We start from the raw sequence: 15,938 nt of genomic DNA, 5'->3' as shown, positions 1-15,938 counted from the left end.
CAAGGGTACCTCCCTTGGTCCACAAAATGATGACAATAATAGCATAAAAAATTTAGTATCTACTCGTGACGCAAGAATATCCGATTTTTTATCCAGTTGGCTTGAATCTTGCAGGGCACGTAGATTTTTGGAAGACAAAATAGGTTGTATGGATTCGTAGCACAGAAATCAGTTTTTTTTTTTTTTTTTTTTTTTTTTTTTTTTTTTTTAGCGAATAAGTATCACATCAGATCTATCTGTTTCAGTATGATTATGAAAAGTGAAGGACAGTTTATAGTATCAATTACGTTCGGTAATATTATATTGCAAGTTTTGAACTCTTTCATAATATGTACTATTTAATGGGTTTCGAAAGGTTGATTACTTCAGTTTTAACGTACATTTCGAAAGAAAGAATTCGATACAAAGTCTGTGACAATTTAGAAACTTAAAAGTAATGTTCGGTTGTGAGAGCGTGGTCATCTTTGTCCATGAAAGGCTTGCAACTTTTCCTAGTTGGTGTACCTGTTATTGGTTCCTCATATGCATTTTAGACTAATATAAATAATTTACTTGCTTCTTCTTGAGGGTAAGAAAATTTGTCTCCATGTGGATACGCAGCGATTATAAATAAAAATGCGTCACAATGACATAGTTTCATAATTAGTATAATAAAGAGTAGCTACGACAGTATGATTCTGAAAGGTTAGGGATAGGTACATAACACTAATTAGGCTCTATAAGATGATATTTTAAGTATTAATCTGTAACGATGTTAATGATTGAAAGGAGCAAGGCTCAACTGGCTACAAAGTCAATTTATATATATATATATATATATATATATATATATATATATATATATATATATAAATTGACTTTGTAGCCAGTTGAGCTTGCTCCTTTCCTATATATAGCTATATATATATATATATATATATATATATATATATATATATATATATATATATATATATATATATATATATATATTAATCCTTTTTTATACCATGGTTATCTTCCACGATGAGGTGTTGATTCAAAATGATAGGTTCAATTGGCTGTAAAGTCAAAATAATATTTTAAAATCTTATCCTCGGATTCATCTCTGCCTCACAATACTAATACTGTGAAATCTTTCAAATTTCCATCTTACACCATTACCGAGCTACTGACCGCTGATTGCCACAAAAAAAACAAAAGCTACGAAAACAGTAATGTTTATTTCACAACGAAAATTAGTTATTCTAGCCTGTTTAGTTTATGGGGTCGGCATGTATCAAAGTCAAGCTTTTTCTTTTTTTTTCTGAAGAAGTACAATAACCATAAAAATAAATAACTCGCTATGTTTGAATGAAAATCGTTGTCCTTACAGTAGACTGGATACAGTAGACAAAATAAGTTTTGACATATCTTCATCGTCGCCTCGTATTAGTATAAGGGTTCTGTAACAGCAATTTTGATAACTTGAGATTTTTAGTTGTCTTTTTGATTTACTATTTACTCTGACTCTTCATGTGATGCTTTTTGTATCTGTTATATGATGGTTAGACACGCCAAGGTAAAATAATCTCTCGTCCTGGGAAAACCGTCATGGAAACAATCAATTGTCTTCGGTATTACGTAGAAAATATGAAATTAGAATGGAACTTCGTATAGAGGCAGGTGTGTGTTTTTCAGTAATGTTTGCTTCAAGCTAGGCAACCGTATTGCAGGCGCGAGAACCCTTTTTTCCAGTGTGTTTTAACTTATTATTCTTGGAAAAAATGTTGGGAATGACGTGGAAATATCACTGTTTTGTTTTCTGTTTCAGATGTTTTAGCATCACTGGTCAATTATTGGAAGAGATTTCATCTAACCACCACCATTATTTACAAAACGAAAAGAAAGTATTTTTGGAAAAAGAAACCTGTATCTCGGATCTGTATCAACCTTCTTTTTTTATCCTTTGTCAGGAATTGTGCAAAAGCCGCTTGATACGAAATTTTTGTTTGTTCTTGTGCTTGTTTTAATCTAAGACATTCAGTATGTAAAGAAGCTTCATAACAGAGGTATTATTATTTCAACCATAGATAATCTTTTTTTATTTTATTTTTTTCATATTAGAATTCAAGCCATTCTTCCTGTAAAAAAAAAAAAAAACAATTATATTTGTTTTGCACCCTTTTAGAACATTTCAATAGATCTCACAATTGGTTACAGACTTTATGTAATTGTTACGTATGGTAATGATCAGTGAAGAACCCCGATGTTGTAACATACGGACTCCGAATACTGAAAATGTACTTTGAAAATTTTACAGCTTTGTTAATTAATATAAATAATTATCAGTTCGTGCTAACTGAAAAACGTTTGCTTGAGTTATCTTGTGACCTGTTTTTTAATTCTTTTTCGCCAAAATGTGTCGCTAATTTGGAATTGCCTTTGCTTCATTTCCTCTTTGTGTTTTCATGGCCATTTTGATATTGTTATTTTTGAATTGCTTTTTGGCTTAAAAGACTGATAGATTTTCTATGTAGTCTCTTTACCAAGTCTTCACTCGGGGGAATAGTATTGTCTTGTAATTAATAAAGCACTAATTGTCCAATAGCTTAAATTTGTTATTATTCCGTGAATTGATGAATAATATGTTATAATTACACATTGGGCTCCTTGTCGGGTACACAAGGGGGGAGCATAGAGTGTCCCCACTCCCTTCCTCATTAACACAAAGAACCTCCTTGGAATATTCTGGTCTAAAAATGCGCTTTATTCCTATTTTAAGTCTAAACCCCTGCTCCCTGTCTTTTCCCCTTATTGGTCAGATCTGTATTGTTTGAGATAGTTCAGCAGCTCCTGAAGAGTTTTGTCGACTTGATCCGCTTTAACATTGAATTGATTTTCATTTTGAAACTGCTAAAACCTAACAACCTTATTTAAACTTGTGCTTATTCATAGTTACTTATGAGATTATTTTTGTTTTTGTATCGAACCTTTATTTTATTAATGAGGAAATTTAACGTTTATATCCAAGCTGCACTGTGAACTTGCTGTGCTTGTATTTTAGTTCGATACAGATGTATTGCATCAAAAAGAAAGTTAAAATTATGAGCCCGGAACAAAAATTAATCATAATAATTCTGGATTCTGAATCCTCACCACTAGAATCAATAAAGTTTCTATTCTGCCCTCAAAGGATTAATGTCAGGCATTTTTTGGAAGTGAAGCCAGATCTTTTAGTGCAAAATCAAATGAGCGCATTTTGTTAATTAATAATCCTCTCATGATTATGAAGCTTCTACGTACCTTAAATAATTTGACACTCATCTGAATCCTTTTTTCTCTGTGAGAAAACAATTTATCTGAGGAGCTACGAAGCTATGATCAAAGCGTACGAAGTCGTTGTGAGTCTGTTTTGATGTTCGTGAAAGAATTTTTTATAAATGTTGGCAAAATTTCTTTATTGTGTAAAACTAGGCACGAAATTGTCATCTCAAATTAAAAATGCTCTCTTATATTTGTGTTTTGGCTTAATTTATCTCTATGGCGAATTATACTCTGCTATAATAGGGTATTTTCTTATAATTTTTCTAAGAGGTAAACTTTAGTTGTTTATTTTAACACAGACACAGATTTAGTAACAAAAGGAGTATTTAGAGAAAGCACTTACCGCATGGCTTTTTATCCCTTTGTATAGAATTTAGGCAGTAAATCCTGGAAAATTGTTTTTAAAGCCAAATATCTATAAAACAAGCACCATTCGAGTTTGTGCATGCCGTGCATTTTGAAAATATCAATTTCTGTGGAGAAAAAATAGTTCTTTTTCTATTTATTACTGAAATGAACACTATCTTGAATGATGAAAAATGTTCAGAAATACGTCAAAATGAATATAATGAAGAAGTGTAGCTGTGTATTAAATATTCCAAAACATGTACACGTGTTTAAAGAAGGGCGGCGTAGCTTGATGGCTTCTTTTAAAAAAGATGTGTGCTATTCTTTCGGATTGTGTGACTCCAGCTTTGAAACTGCAGACCATGTCAGTTTCTCAACCTGAATCGGGGTAAACTGACTGAGGCTTTCACTTCACAAGTCTTCAACAACTACAGAATCAATTAATTCTTCTCTTATATGAAGCATTCCATTGTCCAAAAACCAGAGCCCTCTAATTAGAGTCATCTAATTTTGTTTAGATATGCTGGCTGTTTCGTCGTCTAAAATTAAGAAAAATCTAGTCGATTTGGCTAGATCAACTTTCCTTGTAGTTATTATCTACCCACAAATATGGACTAGTTCAATTTTTTCTATAATGGGCATAAATTGTTTTCAATTGACATATATTTCACCACTTAACTGTGTGTTCAGTGTTCCAACTATAAATGACTGCTGCCATCTGAATCTTGCTAGAAAACTTTGCCCTCAAATATCAGCGTCTTTGTGCTAAGAGTTTTACCGGTGATTGGAAAAGTTTTCCTGGGCATTTTCCCAGTTCGTATGCCTTAATATTTGATGTGATCATTTTCCGGCTTGATCACAAGCAAATAACGCACAATATTTACAAAAAAAACACTCTTGTTTCTCTATAGAAAATACAAGCCATACATATCTTTCCATACAACTAATCTCAACTACCTCATTTTCGGGCCAATCGTATGAATTAGGAACGAATGGGCAGATTGTAATTATTTTCCTCAAAAACCGAGCTTCCTCTGTCGAAAAAGTTTGGCAATCTGTATGAACCTTCTTTTTTTTCCTTTGTCAGGAATTGTGCAAAAGCCGCTTAGATACGAAATTTTTTCGTCACTCGTGTCCGCGTTTTTTTTTCGGGGGTCTAGATAGAATTCTGAGCTGAGGTTGTGGGCTCAGGCTCAACCACAACATTTACTTCACTACCATCACTTTTTCACTTAGCCCATAGCTGAAAAGCACTGATTTTTTTTAGGAATTTCTGTATTTATCCAGCCTTCAGTAATACTGCACTTGAGACTTTCAACTGGACAGGCTAGAGTATGGTTGCAATCTTGAAGAACGTCAACCTTGTGCCCTTGAGTACGACTACGAATAAATTCGCACTGATTTTCAAATCGATAATAGACCCACAAACGGGTTTTAATTCGCTGGGGACATTGGTTATTACTATGAAGGATAACCTGTCGTATCAAAATTATTAGCAACCAAAAACTCGCTGAAAAATTCACAGAAAATATAAAGCAGAGTTGTGTCATATCCACATTGACATGGATTATTTTCATACATTGTCCTAAGGGACACGGCAAAGACTTTGGGAGAAGACGGAATTAAATGCAAAGATAAAACGATAAAATAAAAGTTCAAAATAGGGATAAAATCCTTTTAAATAGATAGTGTATAGAAATTCACACAAATACCAGATATTTCGGTCACATATACAGTGACCCGTCATCAGTAGTAAAACTAAGAAAAAACAATTTAAAGCAAAAGTTTATATACTAAATCAAATAACACTACATATTGTTTAAATCTCTAATTCTTTTCAAAGCAAAGGCGGAAGCTAGCCTCTTTGACCTTCTTGGATTCGGTTCATTAGCGTTCAGTGATATAACACTTGGACAGAGGTCAACTACATAGGGTGAATTGAACTTTACTCTGTCAGATTTTAATAAATTATAATAGATAGAGTTCAGTCCAAATTCACCTGTATCCCAATTCAAAGCGATATTCTTGAATAAGATTTTCTTTATTTTAAGAGTTTCACGCAAATCTTTGTTTAAATCCCAGTTACTAGAAATCAAAGAGAAATTATCGAACAAAATAAAATGGTATGGAAAATGGAAAACATATTCTGAAAGGGCTTAAGTAAGATTTGCAGGCTTAGAATCTTGCCTTAAAGCCGAAGCAATAGCATCTTTATGTTGTAATAATCTCATTTCACAAATTCTGGTTAGTGCGTCCCACATATGAGCTTCCGCAAGTACATGGGATCTGATAGACCCCAATTTGTTACCCCAATGAAGTTAGATCCTTCCCAGAATTTAGAAAACTACCCAAATTATCATTACTCTTTAAAGCTACGTTAAACAATTACTCTGTAAAATTCTGTTAAGTTTTTCACTTATTCCTGTTGCATATGGTGAGTGACAAAAAACATCCTTCTACCTAGTTGTCTCCAAGACTTCCTTAGAAATCTCTAGAAACCTTTTTCTTCTTTTTGAAAAAGTCTGGTTAATTAGCCACTCTGGATACATGCTGCTTATTAGTATTTTCCTTAGAAAAGACAACTCAAAAAATTTTGGAGAGCAAATACTAAATATCTGGTCAGTTAAAGAAATGATCAAACAAATTTTTACTTGGTGAGCGTGACCGGAACTATAAGACAAAAATCTATTGCTATTTGTCGGTTTTCTGTAAATTTTTAAATCCTGACTATTTTCATTTTTCAAAAGAAGAACATCAAGAAAAGGAAGTTCCCCATTTTCTTCTTAAACGAGATTAGACATTAAATCCCCCCCCCCCAAACAATTCTGATGTTCCGAAAATTCCCTCATTTCATTCACCCCATACTCCCATATTGACAATATATCATCCATGTACCATCCCCAAGAAATATGTTTTAAAAAATATGAAACCAACGCAATTGTCTCAACATTCTCCACAAAAATATTAGCTAATAAAGGGGATAAAGGGACCTCCGTAAGTAAACCATTTATTTGTTCGAAATACTCCCCTCTGAATTAAAAAAAATAAGATAACTTATTGCACAACCTTACTAAATACCTAAGGGTAGCTTTAAAGAGTAATAATACTTTGGGTAGTTTTCTAAATTCTGGGAAGGTTCTAACTTCATTGGGGCAACAAAGTGGGGTTTATCAGATCTCATGTACTTGCGGAAGCTCATATGTGGGACGTACTAAAGAGAGTTTTGAAATGATATTATTACAGCATAAAGATTCCTTTTCTCCGGCCTTAAAGTTAAATTCTAAGTATGAAAAATTTACTTCAGCCCTTTTAGTACATATTTTCAATTTTCCAGACCATTTTATTTTGTTCGAGAATGTCTCTGATTTCTAGGGATCGGGGTTTAAAGCAAAATTTTCGTGAAACTCTTGAAATGAAGAAAATCTTATTCAAGAATATTGCTTTGAATCGGGATAAGGGTGAATTTGGACTGAACTCTATCTATGATAATTTATTAAAATCTGACAGAGTAAAGTTCAATTCACCCTATGTAGTTGACCTCTGTCCAAAGATTATATCACTGAACGCTAATGAACTGATTCCTGCAATTTCAGAGGAATAAGTTTTTACCTTAGCATGAAGAAAATTAGAGAATTAAACAATATGTGATTCTCGTTGATTTAGTATATTTATTATTCTTATATTTTATTTTTGCTTAGTTTCAGAACTGATAACGGCCACTGTATACGTAACCACAATATCTGGTATTTTTTTGAATTTCTGTACATTGTCAATTAAAAAGGATTCAATCTCTATTTTGAACTTTTATTTTATCTTCATGGAAAGGCAGTGTGGTCTCCGAAATTATCTACGTCATATAAAAGTATTAGCAAAATAAATCATTTTTTTAACTTTGTGAGAGTTCAGGGTGCAAGGATAGGTTTCGAAATTAGTATTAAGGAGAACCAGTCACATAAACTATAAATAAAAAATGGGGAAGAGGTAATGTTGGGTACCGAGAAGAAAAAATCTAGAAGATAGCTTCATTTAACTAGGCAGTATTAGTAAAGATGGTGGATGCAATGAATATGTAAAAACTTTTTCACAGTTGAAAAACGTTTGGAAGAATTGGGCGACAAGTCTGCGAACTAAAATTAGAATATATGAAACTGCGGTAGTGACAGTGGTCAGGTATGGTTCTGAAACGTGGGTGCTTCAAAAGGCGGAGGAACATGTTTTCTAGATGGATTGTTTACGGATAGTATTAGATGCCCGTTTGACTGACCGTATATAAACAACAAACTGTGTGAAAAATATGATTCTATTCGCACCTTCATGAAAAGTTACACTAATAGGACACGTTTTACGGATGAAGGATGAGAGATTATTCTTTTCGATCATCTGTCTGCGACCAAATGAAAAACAGGTCTTTCGTAAATAAGATGGAAAGAGGTTATAAGGAAGTATTTAAAGGAAATTGGAATTTCATGGGAGTGATAAAGATTGAAGGTTTGAATAGATTGGAGTGGAAAAAGAGCGTGCGGAGCTGTGTTGACCTCAGGTAGCCTGGTGCTACTGCATTTTCAGCAGCAGCAGTAGTGGACTAGAATGCGGAGAAAGTTTTGCAGGCATGTTTTTTGGGGGGTTGGGGGAGTTTGAGTACAAACTGTCCTTGGAATACTAAGACTTCTACGATTTTTTCTACAAATATTGAGCCTTTTTATTAGCCACAGCCCATACTTTTGATATAGACGACTTTCTTTTGCTTTCAAATGGAGATCATTAATCTTTTCGACAAGTCTAGAAATCTATTCTTGATTTCTCTCTATAATCTTCTTTACCAGGCAAATTCAGTTTTATCCTTCGGGAATCCCTAGGTCCCTTCAACTCGCCCACCACCATTTGTGTGGGCAACAGATAAACCAACCATCCATTTTTCAGGGGTTGTATTGATCCTAAATTTTTAACACAAGGTCAGTCAGAAAAAAAAACACTTATTTAGGATTTTCCCGACACTGAAGTTATCGCATAAAAAATTTCAAAAACAAATAAAGTACACGTAAAAAATATTTGAAAGCTAACACCAGTTTACACGCAGCTATTGAAATGAAATATTAACCAAGTTACTTTAAATAGCCCCTTCCCTAGTAATATCATTGCCACTGAAGCTAATTATAATATTTCACTTCTGGTGTGAGCTTCACTCCTAATGAGGCCCCAATGCACTGTGAAGACTAAGAAATGCCGTCTTAGATATTAATCCACCCATGGTATGGCAAAGAAAAAATACAGGCAAGGCAGTAGATGCAAAGAAAACGCCAACACTAGGCCTAAAATAAGAAAAAAAAGAAGCAGATCGAAATACGCGGTCAATTCCCCAATACCGACTGCACAGTGTGATGCTGAGCTTAATACATCGTACCTTGAGCTACTGTTATTCTGAGGTATTATTAACAATATAGCTAATACATTAATCGCCATAATTTGAAGCCCATCCAATTTCTTGAAAACTTTAAAGTTCCAAACAAAAGCCTTTCCAACAAAAGAAACTTTCTAGTCAAGGAATGTTGTTAATCTATATTCTACACTACACTATGAGCCTTATTACAATATAAATTAAGTTAGGGTAATTATATTTTATCGCTTTTCAGAAAAAACTGTTGCACTTTTACTACCATTATATGGAGGGTCATGATTGCAGTAAACCTGATTCAACAGATTAATTTTTGACTGACGCTTTTGCATTGATTTTGAGCTCCTTGCTATTGTTTATAATTTTGTAATAAAAAATGTCGGTAAAAGCTGAGAGCAGTCAACCAAATTAGATCCACGTGAATTTATTTAGTTTATTATCTCCACGAAGCCTTGCTCTATTCTATACCTTTTAATGAGTAAGTAGAAAAAGTCTAATCAATTTCGAAGATACAAAACCCCTGCTAGTCTTACTTTCGTAAATGAGGCATCTTGGCAAAAAACAAAACACTGAAAGAGAGTAAAAACAATAGAACGAATTTAATAAATAAATCACCGCGATGACGAACAAAGGAGGAACAGAACACAGAGCTTAATACGAACTTCGAGTCAGTTATTAGACATAAGAACTGTCACATTTTCTATTTAAAACTGCCTATTTAGATAAATAAAACATTCCAGTGAATTCCTATGGTTTACTGAAGTCCAAAACCTTTAGCATATGATATGGCTTTCAAAAGTCTGTCTTGTAGCTTCTCTTTTGATACGTATTCTGGGAGAAGGAGTACATTAAAGCACGTATGAGCAGTAGGAAGCCTAGAAAGAAAACAAATATAATAGACGAAAATACTAGTTAGGCTTACTAATTCATGAAAAATAAAATACAATAGCCTCTTAGTCAAACAGCAAAATTTAAAGATACAGAGGTTTACCTAAAAATAAAATTTAATCATCTCCCCCGAATTTGTTCTTCCTTTGCTGACAAGTAAGTATTTTTACTCAGTAGACATACAAGAGGGAGATACACAGGATACTTTTTGGGCATTTTGGATTTGTTCAGCATTATGTGTAAAAAAAAAAAAATACTTGGATTTGCTATTCCAAAGACTTAAGTCCACGACTGTAGTAATTGGAAATCGTGTATTTATGTCATTTCAACCTTTTTCTTTGGCTTTGTAGACTGAGCACAATATTTAAGGAAACCAAATCTGTGAGCCAATATTTCAGCAATAGAATTAAGGCCCCCCTCCGCTTCAGCGGGATTTCTGGGCACAATCATCGACACACTATATATTCAATCTTATTTAAAAGCTTAGGCATAAACTTCAAGGGAAGAGGGTGGCTCATGTACCAAATATCTCCCCCAGACTGCCCTTAGGGGCTGAACCTCCTCTACCCAGAAACCCTTATCAAAGAAGGCTTTATTGAACGTTAAAAATCATCTTTTTAATCCTTACTGTACCAATATTTTTGGATTGCCTATCATTAACAATGAGAGTCACAATGTCTTTGATAGTGATTTTGTTGATGACATTGTGTTTCTTTCTCATGTAAGAGAAGACTTATAACAAAACATTAGAGTACTCTCCAAGCAGAGCCGCACGATTTGGATTGTCAATCAGTAACCAAAAGACGAAAGTCATGCGCAACAGCGTCAGTACAATGCCGGGCTGGCCACTGAATGTTGGTTCCGATAAGCTAAATAGTTGCAGCGTTTAAGTATCTTGGAAGCCTCATAGATTCTGATGGAGGATTGGAGCGCGAAATTAGCACACACATTGCTTACGCAGGCAATACTTTTACCAAACAAAGTAAAATCTGGAAAAACTCTGCATACTCTCTGAAGCTCAAGTTCTGAACTCCTAAATAATAGTGTCTGGTACTAATGTACGGATCCAATGCATGGGCACTTACAAAACATCTTAAGAAACGAATACAAGGTTTTGAAAATAACCACCTTGGCAAATCCTGGGAATAAACTGGTTTGATAGAATTACTAACACCTTCGTACGTGACAAAAACAGGCAACCATTGATTGTTCAAAAAATCAAAAGCAGTAGATGGCGGATTTTGGACCGCAATGTTCGAATTAGCGATTTCAGGCTCCCCTATGGTTTCTGGAGCTGGGTCCCCTTGGTATTAGAAGACGTGAATAGCTGAAAGCTGCATTTCGTCAATGCATTAAGAATGCTGCTACAATGGCGGGGCTCATCTTTCGAAGACCTATGACCGCAAGCTCTTCAGAGGTCCTCGCGGAGAGGTACCGTTGTCGCCTTATGTCCCAACTGGCGTAGGAGGAACCAAGTCTTAGTAAGTAGTGATCAGTATGATTTAACGATATTTCTTGATTTGGCGAAGGTCTTTAATTCTGTTCACCATCATTTGCCTTTAAAGATATTACAAAACATGCTTTTATTATCAAATTGTATACATTTTTTGCATCTTATTTATCGCGTAGAAATCTTGTGTGTCGTGATTCACCCCGATAGTTATTCGATAAGTTGTGGGGTCTCTGAAACCTCAGTCCTGGGACTGAACCTATTTTTCTGTTCATTAATGACATACCTAAGGTGCTACCACTTTGCAAAATCATCATGTTTGCAGATGATGTTGTTTTCTTTTCGCATATCATACAAATTTATCAACGCTTTTCCGTAACTTTGGCAAAACACTTTTATCTAAATTTGATTGGGACAATATAAATTTACTCTTGCTAAATGAGGAAGAATGTCTATATATGTTATTTTCACTGATTGGATGAAATAAAACTGATCAATTCTTCTTACCTTCACACTGTTATGCTAATTCGGGTTGATAATATTAGATATCTTGGAAGTTATTTGGATGAAAATCTGTCATTTCGGAATATATCAAAACGTCTTTTAAAAATTTCAAGAAATAGCCTACTACAATTTTTTCACATGTACGTCGATTTTTTCCAATTGATTAATGAATTTTCTTCTGTAAGTCCATATTTCCTCTACTGTGTTTTCTACAAGGCATGCCATTTTCCTTCGTTACATAAACCGCTTCAAATTTACAAAATACAGCATTCATGTTAATTTCTAACGTTAACAGCCGATTGCTAGTTGTGCATTTTCATTGCTTATCATGTTTGGTTTTTATTGCTAAATATATATTACTGTTCATTCCTGATCAGTAATATATAGTCAAGGGATAGGAAACTTAATTGCTTTTTTCAAGTTTTTCAGTGAAAAAAAAGAAGAAATTTTTTTGTTAATGAAAATACCGAAAAAAGGTATTTTTCGAAATCTATGCAGAGGGAGACAGACAAATCATGGAGTGCGGTACCGCCCTCGTTCTTAACCTCCAAATTGACACCACTGACTAGGTATATATCAGGGCAACAAAGAATATTAGAGGCAAAACATTCAAGGGGGCCATGCGTAAAAAAATCGCCGCATGTTCTTTCATTTATAGTAATGCAAGATGGCAACGGAATGTTTGATATAGAATTGGCTCAACTGGCGTAGCTTGAGATTGTCCTTTAATGACTGATATTTTCTTTGCATAGTTAATTTCTATTCCTTTTTACTTGGTTAACTACAGTTAACATAATTTCTTAATAAATCCTCTTATATTAGAAGACCTTTAGGAAATATAATTAATCGAAACCCAGTTTTATTCAGAAAGTGTTATTCCAGTTCATTTCTCAACTCCTATAATTTATTTGAAAATGCTGTTAACTTTTGTGCTATGTTATAGAAAAGTTATCCATGCCTTCGTAACGCTATTACGAACCCTTCACATCAGAAGAAGAGTACTTTCACCTGGGGCACAGAAACATCTGAAGCACTGAAATTGCTAAATCTAGTGCCTTTTGTAAGTAATATGTTATACAGCACATAGCTGGATCTATTAAAGAACGATAGTAAAGAACGAATCCTTCATATATGAACAAGAGTCCTTTCACCACTGTACTATGACAACTGATTAGACAAAAATGCATTTCAGTTTATGGTATCTAAGAAGTAATATCCAAAAGTTTGCTATAGCGAACTGCAAGCAAGGAGAAACTCAGGGCAATTGTAACCAAAACTCAAAACAAAGGAATTTTGTTACCAGTCAAAGAATATATATTCATTCTTTATAAATATATATATATATAGTATATATATATATATATATATATATATATATATATATATATATATATATATATATATATATATATATATAATATATACATAAAAAGAATTGGCTCTTTATGCTAATTCCAAATACATAACTTTTTTATTAAGTTTAATGTTAGGCTACCCGTGAACAGCTATGAACCTGAGAAAATTTGCCTGATTTTCAAAAAAGGGAGGAAACGCCCCAAAAATCTCAGTTATATGAATGAAAAAAAAAAAAGAAAATTAACTTTTTCCCATGGGAAGCAATGACGTCTTATTTCTAATTTTTCGCCAGTCTTTTTCTCTTTTCTGCTTTTTTTTTCTTTCGCCACTAGTACTACTAGCACTACAACTGGATCTAGAAAAGAACGCTCCTCAGAAAATCAGGCAGCAGAATCAGACAAATAAGACATCATATCCCAGAGAAGCCTCTGATCAAAGGATACGTGAGTTATATTATCTTTATCATATCATGCTTTATTATGATTTTTTACGATATCCTGAACAAACATATTTTCATATTAAACAGAAAATATATTTTTTTTCCCTGGTGATAAGAAATACTATCCATTTTAGAAGTTAGAACTTTCCTCGAGAAAACCATTGCGAATCTATTTTCTGTAACATCGATTAGTAGGCCTATAAGTAAAGAGTGAATCGGGTTCTATGTATTAAAGTATTATAACTATTTTTTTTTTCATTATATATCAATGCAGGGGTATTCAATAGAGAATGTATTTTGAGCAGGTTAACCGTTACAGGATTTTACTTACAGACAATTAACACGTATTTTGAGCAGGGTTACCGTTGCAGGATTTTATTTACAGACAATTAACACGTATTTTGAGCAGGGTTACCGTTACAGGATTTTATTTACAGACAATTAACACATATTTTGAGCAGGGTTAGCATCAATAATATGTAGCATTAATTTTAGTGATTGTTTCCGTCCCTGAGCCTAAATTATAAGGACATAATTTAGCATTTAGTTTTAATGATTTTTCTCTCCATGGACTCCTTGAATCAACCGAGAGGTTGGTACACTTCACATGCAATCCTATGTCCTTTGGGGCAGGTGTTCGGGTCGTGGTGTCGCTAATTGTTTTGTTTGGGACTAGGGTCAGCGGCGTGACTCTGTGAGCTCATCCAGCTTCAAATGGGTACCTGGAGAAATTGGGCGCGGAGGAACAGAAAGTGTCGGATAATTTGCCCCCATCAAAACGTAGCACTTCTGGGCGAGAGCATAGAATCAGGAGATCGGTACCTGCGCTACGCGGACCAATGATCTGTATGAAAAAAAGTTTCTTTCGGGTACTGTAGCTTCCTGATATTTTTTCCTTGTGATTTTACTGCAATTTACTTTTCGTTAACTAATTTAACCATTTCCAGAATTTCTAATTCCTTATAGTTAAAAAAAAAGAAAGAAAAACCTAGAGGGTAAAAATAACTTTTCAGTTCGTAGATTTCTCAAAAAGCAACGAAAGCAGTTAGAAGGTTTTGACCAAAAAGCCAACTCAAGACAAGAAATAGTACATATTGTTTTAGGCTTTTGCTCAAGTGCCATATTCAGGATGGCATGATAGGTAGATTTAATTTCTAACACGAGATTGTACCCTAAATATTGCAGAAGAGAAACTGAAATATTGAAGTTTACTTGCATTTACCTTCGGGGTAGTACTGCAAACAACATGATGGGATATTATACTTATTAACAATAAAAGCCTTTACGGGCCATGGCTAATACAAAATAACACAACGACATACAATACATAGATGCCACATAGTTACAAGAATATTAAGATCAGAGATTACCTATCCGTGTCCGGTCCGTTTCTTGCAATCATGAGTTTGAGCTTGGACATTCCACCGACGGGGACACGGTCACTTCCTGTAGTGAATTGTAGAAATTGCCGCTTCCCCTCATCATCAAGGCTATGTAAAACTGACCAGAAATTTTTAATAACATCACTACTTCTGGTGTAACCATTATCATACTCTGCCGAACTTTCTAAAGCGGTGAAGTCAAATTCCTAAAAATAAAATAGTGATTAGGCTATCGTGTTGGCAAATGAATGATACTGTCAGAAGAATTTACAAAAACTTGTCAAAAAAGAACTATCATGAAAGCACATCAATGTTTCCTCTCTAAAAATTGGCTTTAGGGAAGTGACAAATTTGAAAAAAGTTGAAATTTGGGTAACACATAAAACTCATTGGTTTACGCCCAGAGAGGCACGCAAGAAACTTGTTGTGATTTCTTCGGGGAGGACGAGAGGCACAAGTTAAAAAAAAGTATACAGAACACAAGAGAAATATTGAAATAGAAGAAATTATAAAACGATTATAGGGGTCAATCTTCGATGAACGTTGAATGATTGAAGTCGAATGGTTCTAATATAAAGATCGAGGCGGATTGATATTATTTCTCCAGCAATTAATTTGCATACAACCTGGATACAATATTCCTACGTAATACGGGGGTGTTGCCATTAAACCCAGTATTTGGGATTACAATAATCTACACTACTTACTCATGACACCAAATAAGCCAATTCCTTATTCGTCGTCTATTGTCAGGTATTAATATAAAAAAAAGATGAGAAGACATTCTTAAGAAATGACGGGAGTACCCCAAAGTTATTTGCAACTGAACTATAAAGTAGATTACTTAATAGTCAATGGTTATACACAGTTGGTGGCAGCATGGCAGCTTTAAGG

The 15,938-nt window shown here is 34.1% G+C and overlaps 2 protein-coding genes across 4 annotated transcripts in view; one reads left to right on the top strand and one right to left on the bottom strand.

Annotated features, from left to right (window-relative positions):
• Positions 1–3,473, top strand: part of LOC148955384 (macoilin-like) — a 71,765-nt gene extending 68,292 nt beyond the window's left edge. The window contains exon 16 of the mRNA XM_089101927.1: positions 1,793–3,473. The gene's annotated coding sequence lies outside the window, so the exon portion shown is untranslated. The remainder of the gene's footprint in view (positions 1–1,792) is intronic.
• Positions 3,474–9,609: 6,136 nt separating this feature from the next.
• Ube3a (ubiquitin protein ligase E3A) overlaps positions 9,610–15,938 on the bottom strand; it is a 54,538-nt gene continuing 48,209 nt past the window's right edge. For all 3 annotated transcript variants that reach the window (XM_089101916.1, XM_089101899.1, XM_089101906.1), the window contains exons 11-12: positions 15,033–15,250; positions 9,610–9,900 (exon numbers count right to left, since the gene is read on the bottom strand). In XM_089101916.1, the coding sequence (XP_088958042.1) occupies positions 9,780–9,900; positions 15,033–15,250 (339 nt within the window). In that variant the 3' untranslated portion in view covers positions 9,610–9,779. The remainder of the gene's footprint in view (positions 9,901–15,032; positions 15,251–15,938) is intronic.

This window comes from Artemia sp. Qi Xiang Cuo, chromosome 2, assembly GCF_049724085.1.
Source record: "Artemia sp. Qi Xiang Cuo chromosome 2, ASM4972408v1, whole genome shotgun sequence".
Lineage (NCBI taxonomy): Eukaryota > Metazoa > Arthropoda > Branchiopoda > Anostraca > Artemiidae > Artemia > Artemia sp. Qi Xiang Cuo.
This window is presented reverse-complemented; position numbering and strand designations above follow the sequence as displayed.